The sequence below is a fragment of the Cervus canadensis genome, chromosome 17 (genome assembly GCF_019320065.1).
Source record: "Cervus canadensis isolate Bull #8, Minnesota chromosome 17, ASM1932006v1, whole genome shotgun sequence".
NCBI lineage: Eukaryota > Metazoa > Chordata > Mammalia > Artiodactyla > Cervidae > Cervus > Cervus canadensis.
Genome location: NC_057402.1, coordinates 64,562,783 through 64,588,066, shown reverse-complemented (window position 1 = coordinate 64,588,066; position 25,284 = coordinate 64,562,783). Strand labels below are relative to the sequence as shown.

The 25,284-nt window shown below is 47.1% G+C and overlaps 1 protein-coding gene across 1 annotated transcript in view; it reads right to left on the bottom strand.

The window, feature by feature from the left end:
* LOC122419708 (protein FAM169B-like) overlaps nt 1-25,284 on the bottom strand; it is an 88,590-nt gene that overhangs the window by 31,835 nt on the left and 31,471 nt on the right. The window contains exons 4-5 of the mRNA XM_043434498.1: nt 8,292-8,377; nt 2,582-2,759 (exon numbers count right to left, since the gene is read on the bottom strand). Of these exons, the coding sequence (XP_043290433.1) occupies nt 2,582-2,759; nt 8,292-8,377 (264 nt within the window). The remainder of the gene's footprint in view (nt 1-2,581; nt 2,760-8,291; nt 8,378-25,284) is intronic.

Below are 25,284 nucleotides of genomic sequence, written 5' to 3'. Positions count from 1 at the left end.
ACTCTTTCAAGTCCATATGGAGTATCTACCAAGATAAACCACATACAGGACTATAAAACAACTCTCAATAGGTTTCAAAATATTAAAATGTTACAGACCATATTATCTTATTGCAACAGAATTAAATTAAAAATCAACAAAAAATAAAACATCTGGAAGTGCTCACAAACATCTGGAAATTAAAAACTTACTTTTAAAGAAACCATAAAAATCATAAAGCAAATTGGAAGATATTTTGAGCTGAATTATAATGAAATTTGGTAAATGATAAATTAAGTTGCACTAAAATTTAAAACTTCTGTGCTCTGAAAAAATTATTATGCCAAAATGAAAATGTTTTCAAAATATATCTGATTAAGAACAGAGAGCTATAACATAAAGAATACTCAATGCTCAGTAATATTAATAAGAAAACAAACAACCCAATTAAAAAAATAGGCTAAAGTATCTGAACAGACACTTCACCAAAGAAGATATATGACTATCAGAAAAGCACATGAAAACAAGATAATACCATTAGGAAAATGCAAATTAAAATCAAAATTAAACATCAGATACCAACTTGCAGAATGACTAAAATTAAAAATACGACACCAAGGACAAGCAAGCATGTGAAGTGACTGGAACTCTCAAACACTGATGATAGCAAAGTTTATATAACTATTCCACAGAAATACTTTCATTCTGGCTCTCCAAAAAACAAACTAATCCAGAAATAAGCAGTAAAAAAAAAATATTTTTAATTGTCAGAAAAATACTTTTTATTTACTTAATTTTCTATTCATTTGATACTTTTTAAACTAACTCAATTTCTGGGTGACTAACAGTCAATTGCCACTTAAAAAACTCAGTTCATGGGTGAAAACAACGAGACCCAGTAAGCAGCTTCAGAGAAAGTGAATGTGAAACTGTTAGTCACTCAGTCATGTCTGACTCTTTGCAACACCATGGACTGTAGCCCACCAGGCTCCTCTGTCCATGGAATTCTCCAGGGAAGAATACTGGAGTGGGTTGCCATTTCCTTCTCCAGGGGATCTTCCCAACCAAGGAATGGAACCCAGGTCTCCCGCATTGCAGGCAGGTTCTTTATCATCTGAGCCACAAAGGAATCCCAAGCAGAGAACTTTCCATCAGATTTGTAGATTCATGAGAAACGAAGAGGAGGCAGAAATCCAAGCACCGAGTCTGATCTGCCTCAATTCAACAGCTTAATATCCTCCTTCCGTGCCACAGTCCTGGGTCTGCTTGAGATAAATGAGACATCACACCCAGCCTCTGCTTGAGTCTCTTGGAACAAAGTCTGGGATATCACCGAGACCAGCAGCAATAGCAGCACTGGGCAAGACCGAGGTCGAGCTGTTTCTGCCCCTAAACTGTGGCTCACACATCAAGTTGGCATCTGTTAACAGTTTTTGTTACTATTAGTAGGACTTTTATAGCACAAAGGATTTTGCCACAAACTGAAGACAAGCCATGTGGTAGAAGATGACAACAAATGAGTCTCCCGAGAAAGAGAAATTACCAAAATACTTCCTCTTTGAGTATTCTCCAGATCCCTTGGTCTATCTAAATGAATGACTAAAGAACACAGCCACCCCAAGGAGTGAAACAGTACATCAAAATCGAAGGACAGACGGCTCTCAGTAACCCCAAGGAGCTGACACACACGGTACCTCAGCCTCTATGACTGACTTTGACAAATAATGACCTACACGACTTGTTTGCGTGAGACGCAAGTTGTCTCACACCACACTGAGGGAAGGGAAAAAAAGTGAGAAATGCAGATCTCCTCCATCCTGGACATGTGGAACAGATACACATGTGAACACAGTTCAAAACCACAATAGTAGCCTTTGTATTCCCAGGGAAGAACACTTAGCTGAGACAACAGCATATCTGTGGTGACGTCCTCGAAAATTTTATTTTTGTTAAAATTCAGAACTTTGTAAGAATTAAATGATAGGGCTTGACCAACTGGGTCAGAGATGTTGACAGAACTTTCAAAGAAACTATTAAAGAAAGCAGTGTTAAAGAAGAGCGTGATCCCTTAGACAAAACAGCACAAGTTCCACACACCCTGCTCCTCACCACCCCTAAAAATAAGTCCCAGGACTTTACCCTAACCTCGCTATTGTGGCCGACCTCCCTCTTTTCTGAGGTAATGTCTATAAATCTTGGCATCCAGCGTGCCTTTGCACCACATGACAGCTATTAGCAATGGTGTTTTTCCTGACAGCAAACTGGTAACATTAAAGAAAAGAAACGAATAGCATTGTGCTTGCAAAGTCATTTTACAACCATTAACGGCAACAACCATTTTACGGGGGACGTGGCACTACCTGGGAGCCCAAGGGCCATAATAGATCTTCATCCTCTTTGCCAGTAAAACGAGAAATGTGGTGAAAACAAAATCCATACCTTGGGCTTATTTACATGACAGCTGAGTTATTGACACTTCTCGCGCCAGAAGATTCTCTCCAAGGAACATCTGTGCTCAGGGCATCCTCCGAGCAGGCAGGCCCCCGGAGCCTCCCTGCAAGCCTGAAGCGGCGGTGGCCCCACACGACCACACAGCCCTCACCTTTCCTTTTGGTTGTGTAAAATCCAACAGCTGCTCCATCTCGCCACAGAATCTTAGCCTCCTCCTTCACGGAGTGAGGTAAAAAAAACATGTCATCATCATCCAAATTCCTTTCTAGTCTTCCAAAAATAACGACGTTCAGAATGAAAAGCACAATCCTTTCCCCAAATGACTGAACCTTTGAAGGAAAAACAAAAAGAACATCTAAGTGAGACAAGAAGGGAAAGTCAGACACAATAAACTCTAGGCTTGGAACCAACCCACACGCCAGGGGCCAGGTGTGGGCGCCCCCGCCCCGCGCTTCTTCTCCTGCTTGAGATCCAAACTAGGGGCCACAGTTTCTCACAGAGGTCTTCTCAGCCCTGGCCTTTCACACCCTCCCTGGCCTCCAGGAGCAGGGGGCAGGGCCAGAAAGACCCCCTTGGTCTCCAGAGCCTCAGACGTGGAGCGTGAAGAGACAGAGATCAGTCAGTCACGTATCAGTGAAACAGAAGGTGACTTCCAGGCAAGCCATTTCAGCAGAAACACTGGATGTATCCAGAGAGAAACCCAGTCTGCCATCTTTAACAACAGCTCCAAAATTCTGACCCTTGGAAGGAAGGTAAATAACAGAGGGTCATTACTGGTGTATAGTTGCTACACCAAGATCAACTGGTTTTCAATGACTTGTGACAGATTTTGAGCACATGCTAGTGTCTCAACCCCACAGAGTTACTGGAACTCAAGGCCCAGCCCATCCTAAGGCTACATATGGAACCATCTCTCACCCATTGCAATGTCACGACATTTGAGGAAACTGTACTGTGGTCAAGGTCAAGCCCACAGAAGGGCTTTATCATTAACGAGTCAAAATGACTTCCTGTTCCTGCCTGTCAGCATTCTTTGCATTCAAATAGGCCGGCACAGATCAGTTGCTAGTTGTGTCCACTCTTTGCACCCCCATGGACTGCAGCATGCCAGGCTTCCTTGTCCATCACAACTCCAAGAGGTTGCACAAACTCATGTCCATCGAGTCAGTGATGCCATCCAACCATCTCATCCTCTGTCGTCCCCTTCTCCTCCCACCTTCAATCTTTCCCAGCATCAGGGTCTTTCCTAATGAGTCAGTTCTTCGCATCAGGTGGCCAAAGTACTGGAGCTTCAGCTTCAGCATCAGTCCTTCCGATGAATATTCAGGGTTGATTTCCTTTAGGATGGACTGGTTTGATCTCCTTGTAGTCCAAGGGAATCTCGAGTCTTCTCCTACTCCTCAGCTCAAAAGCATCAATTCTTTGGTGCTCAGCCTTCTTTATGTTCCAACTCTCATATCCATACATGACTACTGGAAAAACCATAGCTTTGACTATGTGGACCTTCACTGGCAAAGTAATGTCTCTGCTTTTTAATATGCTGTCTAGGCTAGGTATAACCTTTCTTCCAAAGAGCAAGCGTCTTAATTTCACGGCTGGCACAGGTGGTACAAATGAAAGCCTCCTGCACCCACAGTAGACCTGACTAATCAATCCCCATTCTATGTGACTGAGCCCAGATACAGTCTAAATTCAGTCCTCTGGACAACTACAAGAAACCACTAAAATGTGGCACTTGAGGTAAAACCAAACAGCCAGTGACGCAATGACAGTGTTATTAGATTTTACTCCAACAACATTCCCGTATGACAGCCTAGGGGTCTGGGTTTTTATCACCCCTTCGTATGCACCACGATGAAATCAGCAGGAGTATTATTAGTGCCTGGGCTGAGACTGCCACCCACATGCTACCTGTTGATTCTTCCCAGCCACGAGGGAAATCCTGGTTTACAGGTGAGGAGACTGGAGCTCAAAGAAGGTAAGCAGTTCCATTTGTTGATTTCACTGCCTCATTCACAAGAGGACTTAAGACAGTTGGATGAGGGCTCTGCCAAAGGCAGGCCAGGTCTGAAACCCCAGACCAGGACATCTGCATCCCAGTGGACCTGCTGCAGCCCAGAAGGCTGCTCCCCTCTGCATTTTCATCCATTAGGGCTCTAGGAGAGGAAGCTGCTGCTGCGTGCATGCTCAGTTCTGTCCGACTCTCTGCAGCCCCCTGGACTGTAGCCCACCAGGCTCCTCTGTCCATGGGATTTCCCAGGCGGGAATACTAGAGTGGGCTGCCACCCCTCCTTCAGGGGATCTTCCTGACCCAGGGGTTGAACCCACTTCTCCTGCATTGCAGGCATTTTCTTTTCCACTGTGCCACATGGGAAGTCCGTCAGTTTGACATAAATATGATGCTTGGTTTTATATTTAAAGTGTGCTATGATCAGTTGCTTCAGTCATGTCCAACGCTTTGTGACACCATGGATTGTAGCCCACCAGGCTCTGTCCAAGTAATTCTCCAGGTAAGAATACTGGAGTGGGTTTCCATTTCCTTCCCCAGAGGATCTTCCTCACTCAGGGATCGAACCTGGGTCTCCTGGATTGCAGACAGATTCTTTTACTGCTGAGTCACCAGGGAAGCCCTTTATATTTAATACTTGACCCTTAAATATTTATCATCATCATCATCACTTGTGGTTGTGGCTTCTCAACTTGGATTTGCTGGGAGAGCTTCAGCAACTCACTAGTCGAGGGAAAAGACTGCCTCAGTACTCTCTCAAACACTTGTATGCTTTTCAGATGCTTCAATAATAAAAATAAATCAGCTTGCAGCCCTCTAACAAATGGCACGAAGTGCTTAGTGCCAATAAACTTATTAATTGGCCCAGAATACAAACTATTTCACCTTCATCTGGAGCCAAATCTTAGATGAGAAAAAGATTTGCAAAAGCCACACCAGCTTAACTCTGAGAAGCCACCCCAATTTTGTATTTCAGACAGTAGCAGCCAAATCAAGTTCTGACTTTAAGAATAACTAGTTCATCACGAAACTCGACGGGTGTGATGTGGGAGGTTATATTTTTCAACTTATAAAACCAAAAAGTTCAGAGGAAAGCCAGAAGAGAAAAACAGATTGCTTCTGGAGAAGGGAAATAACCAATCAAAACCTGGCAGGAGAAGAAAGGAAAAAAGAAATGCACTTAATTTGTCCAATTTCATTATAGGGGGGGGAAATGTGTGACATGTGATTCTGACTTAGAGACATTTCTGAAAACAAAAAACTAAGATCCGGTTCTAATCCCTCAATTAGGACCACTAATGATGTTCACAGAAAGAACACTAAGGAAGCTGGGTTTCAGTTTGGTTTCGTTTGGTAATTTGTGAAGAAGAGCTGGCTAAGAAATAGAATGCAATTAAAAGGAAAGAAGTCAAGACCCCAAGTTCTATAAATTGAGAGGAAAACTATCCCCACACACAGCTGGGGCAGACAGATCTTTACAACCTGGTTCATTAAGTGGAATTAACACTCAAGTTTCTGTTCACAGCATTAGCCACATATTCAGAAAATGTGAGGGCTTTTCCTCATCTAAATTTAGAATTGATACACAAAGGAAGTTACCACTCTTATTCTGGAAAAAAAAAAAATATATATATATATATATATTTAAAGAGCAAACCAGACTCTTCCTGGAATTTAGAACACCCAGTTGCTCATACCACCTGCTTCAGTATGGACAGTGACACAGACGGCTACGTCAGGCAGCCTCACTGAGTACATCATGCTTATTTGCTGAACCTCCAGCCATCATTAATTTACTGGAAGAAAGCCCTTTTCAAAATAATATCTATCACATCAATTAAAACCAGACCTGAAAACTTTCTGCCTTTCGTGACAATATGGATGGAACTAGAGGGCATGATGCTGAGTGAAATAAGGGGAAAGACAAACACTGCATGACCTCACCTATAGTGTAACATTAAAGGGTCAAACTCACGGCCGCAGAGACTTAGTGGTGGCTGCCAGGGTCTGGGCGTGGGGAAAAGGGAAAGATGATCAGCAGGTTCAAACTTCCAATAATAAGATGGACATGTTCTGGGGGTCTAATACACAGCACAGTGATTGTGGCTAATGATACCTGTATTATATACTTGAAAGTTGCTAAGAGCATACGTCACCACACAAAAAGAAATGGCAATTATGTGATGTGATGCAGGTTTAGCTGACACTGTGGTGGTAATCATTTTGCAGTGTATCACTGTATCAAATCAAGACTGAGCACCTTAAACTTGTTCTTTAGTCGGTAAGTCTTATCTGACTCTTTTGTGACCCCATAGACTGTACGCCGCTAGGCTCCTCTGTCCATGGGATTTCCCAGGCCAGAATACTGGAGTGGGTTGCCATTTCCTCCTCCAGGGCATCTTCCCAACCCAAGCACTAAACCCACGTCTTGGAAGGCAATTCTCTACCATTGAGCCCTCCTTAAACTTACACAGTGTTATTATGTCAACTGCATGCATGTGTGCTAAGTCACTTCAGTCACGTCTGACTCTTTGTGACCGTGTGGACCACAGCCTGTCAGGCTCCTCTGTCCACAGGATTCTCCAGGCAAGAATACTGGAGTGAGTGGCCATGCCCATCTCCAGGGGATCCTCCCAGCCCAGGGATTGAACCCGTGTCTCTTATGTCTCCTGTATTGGCAGGCAATTTCTTTACCACTTGTGCCACGTCATACCTCAACAAAGCTGGTGGGAGTGAAACATACTTGAAAAAGATAACCCATAGAAAAGGGAGAAATATTTGCTAATAATATATGCAATAAGAGCTTGCATCTAGAATATGGAAAAACTCTTATAACTCAACAGTAAAAAGTCAATCCAATTAAAAAGTGGACCAAGGATATTAATAGCTACTTTCCCCAAAATGGACAATAAGTACATGAACATCCTTAGCCACAGGGAACCTTTACCCTCGCCATCCTCGGTCTCTATAAAGCCACAGCACCTCAAAGCCCACCAGTCCTACCATCAGAGAGGCTAGAGTTTGTGTCCAGTTAAATCACTTACTAGCTATGTGGCTCAGCTTCAATTTCTTTGTCTACAAAGCAAATACCTTAAAGATTCTGAAGTCAGATAATCCCTGTCAAAAGTCTGGGTAATACATAGGCTAGCATCTAGCACAATGTCTAATTCATAGTAAGTACCAGTAAATCTACTGGAATGTAATAAAACTTCCCTACACACTAGAGAGATGATATGGATTAACGTTTCAGAATTAAGACAGGAGAGGCCACTCAGGAAGGCAAGAGAGATTTACCAATAGCCAGATACCTGTTGCATATAGCCATTAACACTATTTTTCTGGAAGGTGGGGTGTTATAGATGGAACGGTGCCCACCAAAATTAAAGTCCTAACTCCCAGGGCTGTGAATGTGATTTATTTGGAAAGAGGGTCTTGACCACATCAAGGTGAGGTCATTAGGGTGGCCCCAATCCAACATGACAGGTGTCCATATAGAAAAGGGGAGTTTAGACAGAGCCAGACAGGGACAGAGAGATGAGGATGGGAAGATACAGGGGGAGCACCACTGATAAGCCAAGGAAAGCTGAAGTGAGGAGACAGGCCTGGAACAGATTCTCCCTCACTGGCCTTGGAAGAAACCGACCCTGCCAACACCTTGCTTTTGGATTTCCAGCCTCTGCGACTGGGAAATAGCACATTTCTGTTGTTTAAACCACCCAGTCTGCTGGCACTTTGTTAGAGCAGTCCTAATAAAATGAGTCCACAGGGGTAGACTAACTTAGTAACATGATAATAAGTACACTGACCTTTACAACCCCTTTCACAATATCCACTTAAATTTGCAATGCCTCACCTTCATCAGACCTTCTCTTGAAGGATCAGAGGTTCTTAGAACATCTTCAGTGGTCCACCAGGACTCCTTCACATAAACAGCCACAACTGAAAGAGAAAGCCAAGAGAAAATGATGAAGCGCATATGGCCGTCAAAGGGGCAGTTTTATCAGCTTGCAGCCACTGTCAAGAAGCAAAGGAAAGTTTACGTGTGAGGAAAGAGACGACGTTTCTCAGATGAGCTGTCTGAGAGCACTGACCAGGACAGACCGACCACTCTCACCTGAAAGGACTTCACAGGTGTCTGCAGAGATGGCCTGTTAACGACCCCAACACAGGATGTACCCCAGTGCTAGAGGCTACACAGTAGAACTGACAAATTCAATGGGTGAGAATTACATTTTTTTTAAAAGTCCAACTATATGACCCAACTTGGAACTCTGCAAATTTAGGCAAACTCAACATTATCTAAGGGCATGGAATGACCCCTCATTACCCAGGGTGCTGGGTTTGGCATTGGTTTCTTTTACATGCTTTTCTTTCATTCTCACGATGAAATTGACATCTGCATTCTTCTGAGGACACAGACATTCTGAGCAGGAAAGGCAATCAGCAAGGAGGGCTGAGGTCAGGTCCACCCCTCAGACCCGGGACTCCAAGCTTAATGCTCTTTCCAAGAGGCTGGAGATGGGTCAGTTGTAGACGTGGCAAATTGTGCAGGGGTGGTGGGCGTCTTTGTGTAAGAGAACTCTGGGGCTAGGACCTAAAGGAGACGGAGGATAGAGACATCTCTCCCACCCCACTCCTGCCCCCACGCCCTGAGACAGTCACCGAGACCTGTTGATTCCACCCACTCTGAGTTTGTTTTTTTTTATTTATTTTTATTTTTTTCACTCTGAGTTTGGACATGGGGGCTTCCCTGGAGGCTCAGACAATAAAGAATCCACCCGCAAGGCAGGAGACCTGAGTTTGACCCCTGGGTCAGGAAGCTCCCCCGGAGAAGGGAATGGTTACCCACTGCAGTCTTCTTGCCTGGAGAATACCATTGACAGAGAAGCGTGGCAGGCTACAGTCCATGGGTTTGCGAAGAGTCAGACATGACTGAGCGACCAACACCTGCTGCTTAGTAGAGGTGATCCTGGAACACCCTCAATCTCACCAGGCCCCAGCTGTCTCATCAGAACTACCCAGGCTGATGAGCCAAGGTGGCTGACAAGTTCGGATGAGGATCAGATGTGAAACACCCAGCACAGGGCTAGGCAGGTAGGAGCCCTCAGCATCTGCTATTAACACACCAGTTCCTCCCTGCTCCTGCTGCAGCCGCTGGGTCCCATCATTCCACCTGCTGCCTCCCGACAGGATCCACCCCCTCCAGAGCCCCAGATGCCCGCTGGTCTGTCCCCACCTGGTCCCCTGTCCCAGTCTCCCCTGCCAATCTTTCCATCCTGAGGGGCTGCTCCGAAGGCAAATCCAGTCACGGCCTCCGCTACTTATCTCCCAACAGGGCAGCTCTCCTTTCCTGGCTTAAAAAAAATCACATTTTAAAACACTAAAATCACCTTGGCTGCTTTCTGGCTTTTTTTTTAAAGATTGTTTTTAAAAGAAGTTTTAGGGCTTCCCTGGTGGTTCAGTGGTAAAGAGTCTGCCCGCCAATGCAGGAGACATGGGGTTTGCTCCCTGATCCAGGAAGACCCCAAATGCTGCAGAGCAAATAAGCCCCTGCTCCACAGCTAGTGAGCCTGTGCTCTGGAGCCCGGAAGCCACAACCACTGAGCCCCTGTGCTGTAGCTACTGAAGCCTGCATGCCCAGGAGCCCACGATCTGCAACGGGAGAAGCCACCGCAATGAGAAGCCTGCGCACCACAACGCGAGCAGCCCCCGCTCTCCGCAACTGGAGAAAAGCCCACGCAGCAACAGAGACCCAGCACGGCCAAAAATAAACAAACACAATTATTTTAAAAAGCACGTTAAGTGCTTTGAAACAGGAGGCAAGTTTTAGGTTCATGGCAAAATTGAGAGGAGCGAACAGAGATTTCTCATATTCCCCCTCCCCTGACACACAACCCTTGTTATCATCATCCCCCACCAGCCTGGGACATTTGTTACAACCCATGGACCTAAACTGACACTTCATGATCACCCAAGGTTTCCATCAGGGTTCACTCTTGTACATTCTATGGGTTTGGACAAATGTCTCATCACACGTACCTATCACTACAATATCACACAGAGTATTTTTGTTGCCCTTAAAGTTCTCTGTGCTCTGCCTGCTCATCCCTTCTTACTACCTCCTACCCCTGGCAACCACTGATCTTTTTTCTGTCTCCATAGTTTTGCCTTCTCCAGAAGGTCATAGAGTTGGAGTCATACAGTATATAGAGTTTTCAGATTAGTTTCTTCCTGAAGCAAAGAACTGACTCATTGGAAAAGACCCTGATGCTGGGAAAGATTGAAGGTGGGAGGAGAAGAGGACGACAGAGGATGAGATGGTTGGATGGCATCACTGACTCGATGGACATGAGTTTGAGGAAGCTCCGGGAGTTGGATGGACAGGGAAGCCTGGCGTGCCACAGTCCACGGGGTCGCAAAGAGCCAGACATGACTGATTGACTGAACTAACTGTGAAATGCTTTTAAGGTTGCTCTATGTCTGTTCACAGGGCTTCTCTCACAGATCAGTTGGTAAAGAATCCACCTACAATGCAGGAGACCCCAGTTCAATTCCTGGATGGGGAAGATCCCCTGAAGAAGGGATAGGCTACCCACTCCAGTATTCTTGGGCTTCCCTTCTGGCTCAGCTGATAAAAAAATCTGCCTGCAATGCGGGAGACCTGGGTTCGATCCCTGGGTTGGGAAGATCCCCTGGAGAAGGGAAAGGCTACCCACTCCAGTATTCTGACCTGGAGAATTCCATGGGCTGTATAGAGTTGGACATGACTGAGCAACTTTCACTTTCACATGTCTGTTTGCGCTAGTGGTCAAGAATCTGCCTGCCAATGTGGGAGACACAAGACACGCATGTTCCATCCCTGGGTCAGGAAGATCCCCTGGAGGAGGGCACAGCTACCCACTCCAGTATTCTCACCTGAAAAATTCCATGGACAAGAGCAGCCTGGGGGGGCTACAGTCTAAGGGGTCACAAAGAGTCAGACATGACTGAGTACATGTGTCTTTTCATAAAGACATAGATATTTCACAGCTCAAAATTATTTTCAGCACTGTATTCAGTGCTAAAATATTCCATTGTCTGAATGTACCATAGTTTAGTCCTCCTCCACTATCTTTTTATACTACTTTTATTGCCATTTTTATACCTGCTTCTCAAGACAGGTATCTGAGCCCCCAGGGGTCCAGGAGCCACAAGATAAAAAAAATACATCTTCCCAGTCAAATCTTTTTAGTTGGAAAATTGAAGGAAAACAACCCAGAGTAGAAAACAAAAGTCCCTTGAACATTTAACATCAGGCTCAAGACTTTAAAATAAATTTTTTGAGGCAATTGAGTTAAGCTGCCACCATCTTCCTCCCTATTCCTCTCTGCTCTTGGAGGAACTTAAGACCAAGTGATGACATTAGCTATTATTGAGCACTAACTCTGCACAGCCAGTTCCTTCTTTCCAAAACCCAATAGCGTCTAATTCACTGTCAGTTTCATACCAGTGGTGAATTTTGTCTTCTCCAACAATAGTTCCAAAATTGATAGAGCCGACTGAGGGAGAGAAGAGCCAATTAAATGCCTGGCATCTGCCTTCATTTATTCAACTAAATTCATGCTCCAAATGGCACCTACTAGAACTTGCAGGAGGCTTATAAAACCATAAGGATTATTTTCCTGCTTAACAAGGTGAATCAATAAAAGATGTTCCATTTACTAATATGGCATATTATTTGTAATACAGATGTTCAATATACTGAGACAGTTTCAAACAGGAAATGTGTTACGACTTGGTGTTTGTGCAGTGCCTTGCAAAGTTTCCCGGGGCACTGCAGAGCATTAATTAGCCACACAAGTTGTCACAGAATAGATTGAATTTTTTTTTCAAAACTAATCTTAAGCTGTTAGGTATACATAACAATGAAGGTGAAGTCTGATCAAATTTAATAGGCTTAAAATGAATTGTCTCAAAAATGACTCTTGAAGAAGAATCAGCCTTCCAAAGAACAGCAGCTTTTGATCAGAAAAGCCTGCTACCTAGTCAAGAGGAGGCAGGCAGGAGGAACAAGGCAGAGCCCTTGGACAGAGGCTGTTTCCAGCTCAGCAAGGACAAAAGGTGGGCCCTCCGGGGACTGGCAGCCACCCCAGAGCAGCCTCAGGGCATCACTCCCGAGACACTGGGGCCAGCAGTTTCCGAGAGGCACAAAGCAGAAACCGCACATCTGTAGTTTTAAAAGACAAACAGAATCCTGATCAGTAGCCCCTGGCTCTCCACCACACAGGACCTGGGAGACAGGACCCCTGCAAAAGACTGAGCCGTGCTGACAGCAGTCGGCAGGGCACTGTGGGTGACAGGCCAGCCTCACTGCTCTGATTTAATGCCCGTCTCCCGTGAGTGACAGGTGACCACAAAGAAGATGCCAGTAATGGGCTGTACTCTGTGACACCCCAAGGTTTCCCAAACAAGTTAAGACAGTGAGGCTGACTCCCAGTGGCGTGGCTTCATCAAGGCTCAGCAGGATGAACTGAATTCAACTAGCTGGGGCTGAGTTTCCAGATGCACAAATGGCCCAGCTCCCCAGAGGCCGCTGAGTAAGTCTGCATCCTTGCCCCTGGGAGTCGGTAGCCTGCAGAGAAGAGAGAGCTAGGCAAGCTGCTGCAATATGGGGCAGGATGTGATAGACGCTAGAGTCGAGCTGGGAGCCAGAGTCCAGAGGACACAGAGGAGGGGTCAGTTCTGCTGAGGGGCTGGGAAATTAGAAGACACTTGCTCCTTAGAAGGAAAGCTATGATCAACCTAGACAGCATATTAAAAAGCAGAGACACTACTTTGCCAACAAAGGTCCATCTAGTCAAAGCTATGGTTTTTCCAGTAGTCACATATGGATATGAGAGTTGGACTATAAAGAAAGCTGAGGGCTGAAGAATTGATGCTTTTGAACTGTGGTGTTGGAGAAGACTCTTGAGAGTCCTTTGGACTGCAAGGAGATCCAACCAGTTCATCCTAAAGGAAATCAGTCCTGAATATTCATTGGAAGGACTGATGCTGAAGCTGAAGCTCCAATACTTTGGACACCTGATGTGAAGAGCTGACTCACTAGAAAAGACCCTGATTCTGGGAAAGATTGAAGGTGGGAGGAGAAGGGGATGACAGAGGATGAGATGGTTGGATGGCATCACTGACTCAATGGACATGAGTTTGAGTAAACTCTGGGAGTTGGTGATGGACAAGGAGGCCTGGCATGGGGCCATGGGGTTGCAAAGAGTCGGACACAACTGAGAGGCTGAATTGAACTGAACTAGGAATGCGTCCACAGGAAGTTGGCCAGATCAGGTTCTGGATTGCCAGGTAAGGCGTCAGAACAGGCAGAGACAACAGGCAAGGGCAGAGTAACCCTCGAGCAGAGGCACAGAGCCGTGCAGATCCAAGGCCACACTCAGGACACCTCAAGCAGCGTGCTGGGCGAGGCTTAAACATGGGAGAGGCAGAGGGGCAAACCAATTATAGCAAGGTTGCAGCAAACATGGCTAATGTGTAGAAGCCCATCACTTCCCTACATGCCAGCAATGGACAAGTGGAATTTGAAACTACAAACAATACCATTTACATTAGCACCCCCCAAAAATGAGATACTTAGGCTTATACAAAATGAGATGCATATTTTATACAAAATATGTATAAAAGCTATACAAGGAAAATTATTTGCAAAGCTCTGATGAACAAAATCAAAGAAAAACTAAAGAGATATTCTGTGTTCTTGAATAGGAAGCTTCAATAGTATCAAAATGCCAGTTCTTCCCAACTTGACTTATAGATGCAATACAATCCAAATGAAAATTCCAAGAAGTTATTTTATCGATTTCCCTGAAATGACTCTGAGGTTTACAAAGAGAGGCAAAAGACAATACTAGAAGAGAACAAACTTGGAAAATGGATACTACCCAACTTCAAGATCATGGTAACCCAGACAGTATGGTATCAGGAGAACAGACAGATCAGTGGAACAGAATGTAGACCCAGGAACAGACCTACATGAATGTAATCTACTTCTATTTAGTCAACTTTGACAGAGGAGCTGCAGAAGGAAATGGCAACCCACTGCAGTATTCTTGCTTGCAGAATCCCATGGACAGAGGAGCCTGGAGGGCTGCAGTTCATGGGGTCGCAAAGAGTCAGATATGACTGAGCACACACGCATGACGGAAGAGCAAATGAACACAGAACACAGATAGTCTTTCTAACAAATGATGCTGGAACAAATGGACATCCACATGCCGAGAAATAAATCTCAACACATAACTTTCACTCTTCACAGACGCCACCCCTCAAACATAAATCAGTGCCGACAGAGATCAGGAAATATGAAGCACTTTGGACACATCCCTGTGGACCTGGTGTAGGGAGAAGACAGACTTCAGCGCCAGGTGGGGCTCAGAGTCCAGCTTCTTCAATCACTAGCTGCATGACCTTCACCCCCTGGCCTGCCTTGGGTCCCCCATCTGTCATATGGAGCCCTCAACATCCTCTTAACCTGCCTTTACACAGTTTTGCTGAAAGAGCTCACTTCACTCAACTGCTTTACTCCAAGTGTCTGAAGCTTTTCAGTCATTTCCAAAGACTTCCTCCACCTGCTTCAAGTGTTGCTCTGGGATTCCAAAGAAGTATGAAAAGCCCTGGTTATTTGCTGGCTTTTGTCAGGGACACAATGGAAGCTCATGCTAACACCCTGTTTCTTCCTGGGAGCTCCCTTGCCAAACTTCCTGCTCCGGTTTGCATGGGAAACGTCTGCCTTTCTGCCCCCACCTTGACCACTACCATCCTGTCCGCCACCTCCCAGTGTGAGTGGGGACACGTTCCTACCCACCGCGCTTGGTCCTTTTCCATCGGGGCATGTTAGCCGACCATCATGTTCTTTGCTTCCTCCTTCCAGGCTTGTGAGGACACACCACACCTGATCAAGGCACACACTTTCACCTGCCCAGGAGCTCCCAGGATTTTTAAACCTTTCCCCTTGCCTAAGATTTCTCAATGGAGCTAAATCCTTTTTTATTTAAATGTCTTTAAATAAAACAATCACCTTTTAAAAGTTGGGTGAGGGAGAGCTGGTTGCCACCCGTCACCTTGCACAGGGGTGCTGTGGCAGTGGGGAGCTCTCCTGAGAAGGACTTGGAGGATCCAGGAGCAGTTCTGCAAGGATCGGTGACCTCGGCAGGGGACGGTGGCCCATGTGCCCTGCTTGCTGGGCCCCCTCATCTGCCAGCACCGAGGACAGGGGAGCAGCAGGGTGGTTCAAGGCCCTCCAGAGGCCACAGTTCTGAAGCCCACAGTGCTCATCCAACCCACATGCTGAGTAGCTACTGTGGACAGAGCACATCATAAAGCCACCAGAGGAATGCAAGTTAGACTCTTTTTAAGACACCTACAACCTGGACGAGGAGACAGCACCCGGGACATAAAGCACCTCCGGCCAGGGAGGCCTCTGGGCCCACACCCTACAGACCATCAGCGGCCACCATGCTTCAGAGGAGGAGAGGAACAGGATACTATTACTGTCTTAAAGTAATAATATTCTCCAGAACCGCATGTCCAAGCACCTACCAAGCACCTGGCTGTTTTATTTTTTCAGGTGAGGCTCAGAGGGGTTAGGAAACTCAAAGTCAAGTGTCTGCAAACAGCAGTGTTGGGACTGGACACGAACCGGCTCTCACTGGTTCCAGAGCCCGGCTCTAACCACTATACTCCAGGTGCAGGATGGACAGAGAGATGGAGGACAGAGCCAGGACCAGGCCCTCAGGTCGGAAGAGTAGGGAAGACAGAGACGAGAGGAGCGGTGAGGAGGTGGCAAGGCAAGACATTGATGAGCAAGGGGAGGCCAACAGGAAAGATCTTAACACAGTGAACCTCGCCCTGCACTTTGCGATGGGAAGGAGGCGGTCATTTATGCAGCAGACGCTTGACACCAGGGAGCCAGGACAGAAGACACTGCTCAGCAGGAGCAAGACAGGCCATCAGGCTAGGACCAAACACGCCATGACCAGCACCCAAGACGTGAGCAGCATCAGACGCCCGCTCAAGGGCTGTGTCTTCATCCATTCTTCCTGCTGTGACAGACACCATGGATGACAACACAAATTTACTTCTCACACTTGTGGAGGCTGGAAGTCTGAGATCATGGTCAGGCTCTGATGAGAGCCTTCTGGGTCACAGACAGCCAACTTCTCACTGTGTCCTTACGTGGCAGAAGGGAAAAGGAAGGACTCTGGGGTCTCTTTGGTAAGGGCGCTAATCCCATTTGAAAGAGCCCCACCCTCAAGACCAAAGCACATCCCAAAGGCCCCACATCCCAACCCTATCACCTGGTTTAAGATTTCAGCATATAAACTTGGTGGGTGACACAGACATTCGGACTATAGCAAGGTGTCTGGAAGGGCTGGGGCAGAGTACCAAGAATAGGCATGAGCCAGACTAGGTTCCGATGCTGGGGTACCTGGGGAGCAGGCTGAGGTATTGACATTGTAATAGGTCTCTGGAGGAGTCCAATCAATGAGAGACATGATCAGAGTGGTGGTTTACGAAGAGAACATGGAGGTTGGGCCCAGGTGGGAAGAATCAGCCCTTTTGCAATTAAGAAGAACAAAACCATTGCTTGAGAAGATCACACCGGATTCCGGGGTGGGTTAAGGCTGCAGCCAGGGAGGACAGTGGGAGGGTATGAAGATCCAGCCAAGAAGTAAGGAAAGGCTGAGCTCAGCAGTCAGCTGCCGGGGAGGGGGAGGCCTGGGGGGGCAGGGAAGACCACCTGTGAGCCAATCTGGCCCTAAGGCAGAAGAGACAGGGGAGGTGAGGCTTGAGCAGAAGGAAGTGGGCGCTTCACCAGGAGGGAGTGAGGATGAGGGAGAGGTGTGAGGGTTCCTGTCCTGAAAAGCCTGTTAGATAGCGAGGTCAGGGTGGCCAGTGGGATACACAACCCAAGCTGAGCAGAGTCAGAGAAGGTCCATGCCCCACACCATCACAGAAGCCCAGGAGGGAGGAGTTTTCACGTGTGTGTGTATGCAAGCTCACAAACACACACACCCCCTGCATGCGTACTATGTAGCTTCTTTGCGACCCCATGGACTGTAGCCCACCAGGCTCCTCTGTCCAAGGGATTCTCCAGGCAAGAGTACTGGGTGAGCTGTCATGCCGTCCTCCAGGGGGTCTTCCCGACCCAGGGATCAAACCCTCACCTCTTATGTCTCCTGCACTGGCAGGTGGGTTTTTTACCACTAGTGCCACCTGCGAAGCCCTCACACCCCTTACCTCCCCGTGATAACTGCCAGTTGTTCATGTACTGGCCCCTGGTCCCCACTTCTTCCATCACAGCTGAAGGAACTTCAGGCAGGTCTGCCTGCTGCCCCCCACCCTCCTCCCTTGGTTGCTCCTCCGGAGTCTAAGCCACCACTGCCTTGTTACAAATCTAAGAAATATGTAGTTCCCCCAAAATAGAGCACAGTTAAACCAAAGTGACAGTCCATCTTCCCGAAAGCAAAATACACGCAGGAAAAAAATGCTGAAAAGTCCTGGCAGAGGACAGCACATAAACACATTCCAAGGCATTGCATGACTTTTATGCAACAGCGACTGGGCCGGTCAATAATTTGAGGGGAGGGGAAAAATACAGGAGTTGACATGGCAACTGTCACATCGCATTACTCGGGCTACCATTTCCATACAGATGTCTTCCTTAAAGGAAAACACTTCCCCACACGCCCTGTGAACTCGGGCGCCTCTCTGCCAGGGAGAAGGGAACATCTGGTTTGCCTTGTATCCGCATCAGCCTCCCTGTGGGTCTCAGGCCCTTCTTGCTTTCAGCAACTTGGTTTCCATGAGTGGAGATTTTAACTCAAGGAAGATGGAGTGAGATGGGGATGCCTGGATGCTGAGGCCCAGCTGGACTAAGGGGTGTTGGAGGCAAAAAGAAACCTACTCTGGAGCTAGTCTATCTAGGAAAGGCATCTTCAAAAATCACAGGCTGCACCCAGGCCAGCACAGCACATTTCTCAGGCCTGGGGAAGCAGAGAGAAGTGCAGACAGCCCAAGCTATAGTGGTAAAACCCTCAGATGACTCAAAGAAGCACCTCCCAGCCCAGACAATGGCTCCATCCTTGGCACTCAGAATATTTTCCTTGGAGTTTCCCTGTTTTCCAAATACCATCAGTCCCTTGGTAAGAATGACATGTCTCTGTTTGTGGGATGCTGTTTTCCCCTACACTGACATCCAGCTCACAGTAAGTGCCATAAATTAACAGGGAATAAGGAAGGAAATCCCAAACAATAGCCAACATGTGTTCCCAAAACCCAGTGCTGTCACTGCAAATAGCTCTTCAATCTGTACCCATCATGGCCGAGGGAAAACAGAACTCCTGCGATTTCCAGCACAGAGCTCTCTTAGAGCTTCTGTGAAGGCAGGTCCTGCTCAACCTGGGGGCGGCCTGACGACCCCCCACGCTTGCCCAACCACACGGTACCTCAGCCACCAGGCAGAGCAGGTACTTAAATTGAGGCTGCATTTCTGAGGCTCTTTTCCCCCAAATTGTCAAGCCCACACAAGTGGGATGCCCACTTGTAGAAGGCAGGAGGATAGGATCCATTTCAGGTTGATGCCTTCCTCCACATTATCCAAAATGCAAGCATAAAGGCATAAAAGATCAACATTCATGGAATGAAAGGAAGCTGTACCAAGGAAGCTGCTCACCAGGTGGTCCCTGGACCCTTGAGTCTGCGGGGGTCATCACACTTCAAAGCCAGGAAAACTGCGATTACTTCTCCGCATACCAAGTCAGCAAGCCTCTCCTCCACTCCCACCATATTAGCCTCCTTTTCCCAGAGAGACAAAAATCACTTCACCGACTCACATCTGTAGGCTCACTCTGCAAAAAGCGCTGGGTTTGGCGCCATCCCTCCCACCCACCAGGAGGCCTGACTCCCTCAAGACACCCAGGGAACCAGAAGCTGCTCTGGCCGGGTCCCCTCTCCCTGAAGCTCAGAGATTCACAGTTCCTCCCCCACTCCCCCTTCCCTGGTGACTCAAATAGTAAAGAATCTGCCTGCAATGCAGAAGACCTGGGCTCAATCCCTGGGTCAGGAAGATCCCCTGGAGAAGGGCATGGCAACCCACTCCAGTATCCTTGCCTGGAAAATCCCATGGACAGAGGAGCCTGGTGGGCTACAGTCAATGGGGTTGCAGAGAGTCAGAGACGACCTTCACTTTCTTATCCCCACTCCCATCTTGTGGCCTTCCCCTCCAGCTCCTGCTCAAAACCTGTGCCGCCTGCGCAGGGGTGAGGAATGTCCCAGAAAGACCCTTCCGTTCCTGCAGATGTTCCCTGGGCCTCTCGGGGCACACCTCACTCCCCCCCCACCGCCCACCCTTGGTGACCCACCACCCACCTGCCCCAAACACAGCCCAGACAAGGCCTGGCCCTGGGCCCACCGTGTCGCAATCCCCGCCCAGCCCACGACAGCCACCGGGAAGGCGGCTCCTCAGCGGCTCTGGTTTCAGCTGACTGTTTGCCTTGGCTCTTGCTGTCACTGCAGGCCTAGAATGGGCACGCTTTTCCAGGAAAAAATCATCATTTTTTGATTCCCTGCTTGTTTTTCTCAGGGTGCACATGACATGCAATCACCAAAAACCGTAAATAAATTAGCAGCAATTTGAAGGATGAGTGTTATGCTTGGTCACAAAATGTCCTGGAGGCAAGCTGGGGGGAGCGATGTTCCAATCAGGGAAGCCAGCATGTGGTAACAAACACAAACATCTTTCCCCCCAGCCCGCCCTACTCCCCTTCTCCTCAAGGACCCTGCTTTCCACTTCTCAGCCGTGCCGCCTCCCCTGCAACTCACCCTGCTCCCTCCAGGAAGAGCCAGGAAAAGCTGTAGAATGGTGTGCAGCTGGGACCGGGTCCACGCCCAGTCCCCACCTCCTATCTGACAGCCCCCAGGCCCCTGCAGACAAGCTCAGGTTGCCCTCACCCCAAGCTTTTCCTTCCCGATCACCCAGCATCCTGGGCAGTATCACTGATTCAGGCCAGAGCCCAAGTGTCTCCTGAATTCCTCTCCTGCCCGCTCCAGTCCATCCCAAACCCTGACGTTTCCATCGGGTGAGCTCTCAGCCCCCTCCTCTGGGCGCCCCCAGCCTCCTGGACCCCCAACACTTGTCTTCCCTTCTCTCCACCCTCTCTTCTGATGGTGACTAAGACATTCCACGAAGGGCTGAGATCCAAAGGAAGGAAGCTCCCTCCCGCCCCAGTCCCTACCCAGCCTCCATAACATCACCGGGCATCTTGCCCACTCCCCCAGCACGGCCTCCCCACCAGTCGGGGGCAAGCAGCATAGAGAAGGCATTAAGAAAAGTGAAAAAAAGTGAAACTGCTAGTCACACAGTCGCATCCAACTCTTTGTGACCCCATGGACTGTAGCCTGCCAGGCTCTTCCGTCCACGGGATTCTCCAGGCAAGAACACTGGAGTGGGCAGCCTGGGGATTTTTCCTGACCCGGAGTGCAAACCCAGGTCTCCTGCTTTGCAGGCAGATTCTTTACTGTCTGAGCCACCAGGGTCTCCCAGGCTTTATGAAAGTAAACTTCAAAACATTCAGAGAAGGGGGTCAGCGAGACTCAGGGCCAGAGTCGCAAGGTGGGGTGCTGCCTGGGATGAGGGGGGCCTCCCCTCTGGATCCCTGGTGCCTCTGTGGGTGCTGCTTCAGGCCCAGAGTGCCCAGCCCTGCAGGGCAGAGAAATGGCTATGTGCCCACTGTGTGCCCACCAGCCAGCAGGATGCTGGGAGAGAGGAGAGGTCTCAGTGAGCGGGTAGTGGAGAACTTCTCAGGCCTCCTACCTTCTGCACTGGCCAGACGGGCACTTCCCTGACAAGGACTCCATGCTCCTCCTATACCTCACAATACTTAAGAGTCCCCTTATTCTGGAAACTTCTGTAGCACTGCAGCATTGGGTCTCTGACATGTGACTCAGTTACAGACTGCCATTTTTAATCAGCCTCTGGACTTTCTTTGTCCTGCCTTCTAAGCATCAACTACTAGGTTTTATAAGGGAGGAAAAAAGACAACAAACAAACAGATATTGTCAGGAGAGCTGAAAAAAAGTCTGACAAGTTTCCTGACAAGGAAAATAGGAAGAGATCATCTAGGAAAAGTTTCCACGTGGCCTAGGAGCCCTCAGAGAGCTTCCATCAGAAACGGCAAACGCTAAAAAGGGCGAGCATCAAGGGTAGAAGAGGGCCCCGTACGGCCAAGGTCCCCAGGCCCAGCACAGTCCTGTAAGATCAAAGTATGAGAAAGCGGGCAGGGAGGGAGGAAGTTCAGGCAGGCCAGGCAGACGGTCAGGGAGACAGGAGAGCTCCCTGGGGAGGCTGTTCAGACAGAGGAGAGAGGCAGAAACACACCTTAGCCAGAGGCGCTAAGGGCCACAGGGAAGCCTCTTCACTGGAAAGGTGACAACGGTGGTGTAGTCGCCAAGGCGTGTCTGGTGCATGCGACCCCACGGACTGCAGCCCGCCAGGCTCCTCTGTCCATGGCATTTCCCAGGCAAGAATACTGGAGTGGGTTGCCATTTCCCTCTCCAGGGGATCTACCCAACCCAGAGATTGAACCCAGGTCTCCTGCATTGCAGGCAGATTCTTTACCGACTGAGTTACCAGGAGGCTCTTCACTGGGAAGGTGAAGGCCTCCAAATTAGGAGTGGGCAGCTGGAAATAGTGGAAAGGCAATGGACTGCATTAGCTGCTTTTACACGCCAGTCAGGATGGCTGCTATCCAAAAGTCTACAAGCAATAAATGCTGGAGAGGGTGTGGAGAAAAGGGAACCCTCTTACACTGTTGGTGGGAATGCAAACTAGTACAGCCACTATGGAGAACAGTGTGCAGATTCCTTAAAAAACTGGAAATGGAACTGCCATATGACCCAGCAATCCCACTCCTGGGCATACACACTGAGGAAACCAGATCTGAAAGAGACACGTGCACCCCAATGTTCATCACAGCACTGTTTATAATAGCCAGGACATGGAAGCAACCTAGATGCCCATCAGCAGATGAATGGATAAGGAAGCTGTGGTACATATACACCATGGAATATTACTCAGCCATTAAAAAGAATTCATTTGAATCAGTTCTAATGAGATGGATGAAACTGGAGCCCATTATACAGAGTGAGGTAAGCCAGAAAGATAAAGACCAATACAGTATACTAACGCATATATATGGAATTTAGAAAGATGGTAACGATAACCCTATATGCAAAACAGAAAAAGAGACACAGTTGTACAGAACAGACTTTTGGACTCTGTGGGAGAAGGCAAGGGTGGGATATTTTGAGAGAACAGCATCGAAACATGTATATTGTCAAGGGTGAAACAGATCACCAGCCCAGGTTGGATGCATGAGACAAGTGCTCCGGCCTGGTGCACTGGGAAGACCCAGAGGGATCGGGTGGGGAGGGAGGTGGGAGGGGGGATCGGGATGGGGAATACGTGTAACTCCATGGCTGATTCATGTCAGTGTATGGCAAAAACCACTACAATATTATAAAGTAATTAGCCTCCAACTAATAAAAATAAATGGAAAAAAAAAGAAGTATAAGCCTCTAGACTCAATGAATGTACATCTCAAGGGCCAGAAGTTCTGCAAATGAGAAGCTGTAACCTCTAGTCACTTAGAGCATGAGACGCTGCAAGGTGCTAGAGAGATGCATGAGCCAGGCCTCTGGCGTGTGAGCGGAGGTGCAGGCCTTGGAACTAACGCCTGGCTCCTGAACATCTCTGCCTCACAATGCTCTGGAGTGAATTATGGAAGATGGTCTCTAAGTACCCAAGAAAAGAACGACCAGAAAAGACAAACTGGCTTTTCTGATTAGTGTTCTAGGCTGGTGTTAGGAGAATAATGAAATAGAAGTCATCTCAATTTCAGCAGCCAGATTTTCATCCATTCTTAACTGCAGGTATGGTGGGCTACAGTCCATGGGGTTGTAAGAGTTGGACACAACTTAGTGACTAAATCACCGTCATACCTATTATAAAGTCTCCTGACATTTTCTGAATGTCTCTTGAAATGTATACTAAATAATGAGTTGGAAATGTGTTTTGTGGTATAATGACTACAAATAAACTAATAATGAATTTTAATAAGCATTTCTTAAATACTTGTATTAAAAATAAAGAATGCACACCTTCAGAACTATATTAACTATATGATATTAACTATAGAGCCAGAAGGAAGAGTTACTGTAACTGGATGAAAGGACTTATTCTTCATACAAAGTTTTCTTAGATTTAACACCAAAAGCAACAAAAGAGCAACAAAAAGTAGACAAATACGATATAAATATTTTAAACTTTTGTGTTTCTAAGGATACCATCAAGAAGGTAAAAAGATAACTCACAGAAAAGGAGAAAAATTTTATAAATCTGATAAGGGACTTGTATCTAAAACATATAAAGAATTCACACAACTCAACAGCAAAAAATAAAGCAAATAAAGTGGTTAAAAAATGGGCAGAGGATCAGAGTGATACTGTGGTTTACATTAAGAAATATATACATATATATATTTGGTCTTTGACCCATTTCTGGCACAGTACTCCTAAAATCCTTGAAACTTCTTTTTTTTTTTTTTTTCCTTGAAACTTCTTAAGTGATGAGAGCTGGGAGTGAGTGAGTGAAAGTCACTCAGTTGTGTCCGACTCTTTGCAACCCAGGAATTCCCCAGGCCAGAATACTGGAGTGAGTAGCCTTTGCCTTCTCCAGAGGATCTTCCCAACCAAGGGACTGAACCCAGGTCTCCCGCATTGGAGGCAGATTCTTTACCAGCTGAGCCACAGGGGAAGCCCGAGAATACTGGAGTGGGTAGGCGATCCCTTCTCCAGCGGATCTTCCTGACCCAGGAATCAAACTGGGGTCTCCTGTATTGCAGGTGGATTCTTTACCAACTGTGCTATCAAGGAAGCCCTGAGAGCAGGGAAGGTGTCGCTTATTATATTAATGAGGTGATTTTTGGACCCACCTAAGGATGAACTCCTTATTGCCAAATTCAGACTTAAATTGAAGAAAGTAAGGAAAACCACTAGACCATTCAAGTATGACCTAAATCAAATCCCTTATGACTATACGGGGAAGTGAGAAATAGATTTAAGGGACTAGATCTGATAGACAGAGTGCCTGATGAACTATGGACGGAGGTTCGTGACATTGTACAGGAGACAGGGATCAAGACCATCCCCATGGAAAAGAAATGCAAAAAGGCAAAATGGTTGTCTGAGGAGGCCTTACAAATAGCTGTGAGAAGAAGAGAAGCGAAAAGCAAAGGAGAAAAGGAAAGATATTCCCATTTGAATGCAGAGTTCCAAAGAATAGCCAGGAGAGATAAGAAAGCCTTCCTCAGCAATCAATGCAAAGAAATAGAGGAAAACAACAGAATGGGAAAGACTAGAGATCTCTTCAAGAAAATTAGAGATACCAAGGGAACATTTCATGCAAAGATGAGTTCGATAAAAGACAGAAATGGTATGGACCTAACAGAAGCAGAAGATAATAAGAGGTGGCAAGAATACACAGAAGAACTGTACAAAAAAGACCTTCACGACCTAGATAATCACAATGGTTTGATCACTCACCTAGAGCCAGACATCCTGGACTGTGAAGTCAAGTGGGCCTTAGAAAGCATCACTACAAACAAAGCTAGTGGAGGTGATGGAATTCCAGTTGAGCTATTTCAAATCCTGAAAGAAGATGCTGTGAAAGTGCTGCACTCAAGATGCCAGCAAATTTGGAAAGCTCAGCAGTGGCCACAGGACTGGAAAAGGTCAGTTTTCAT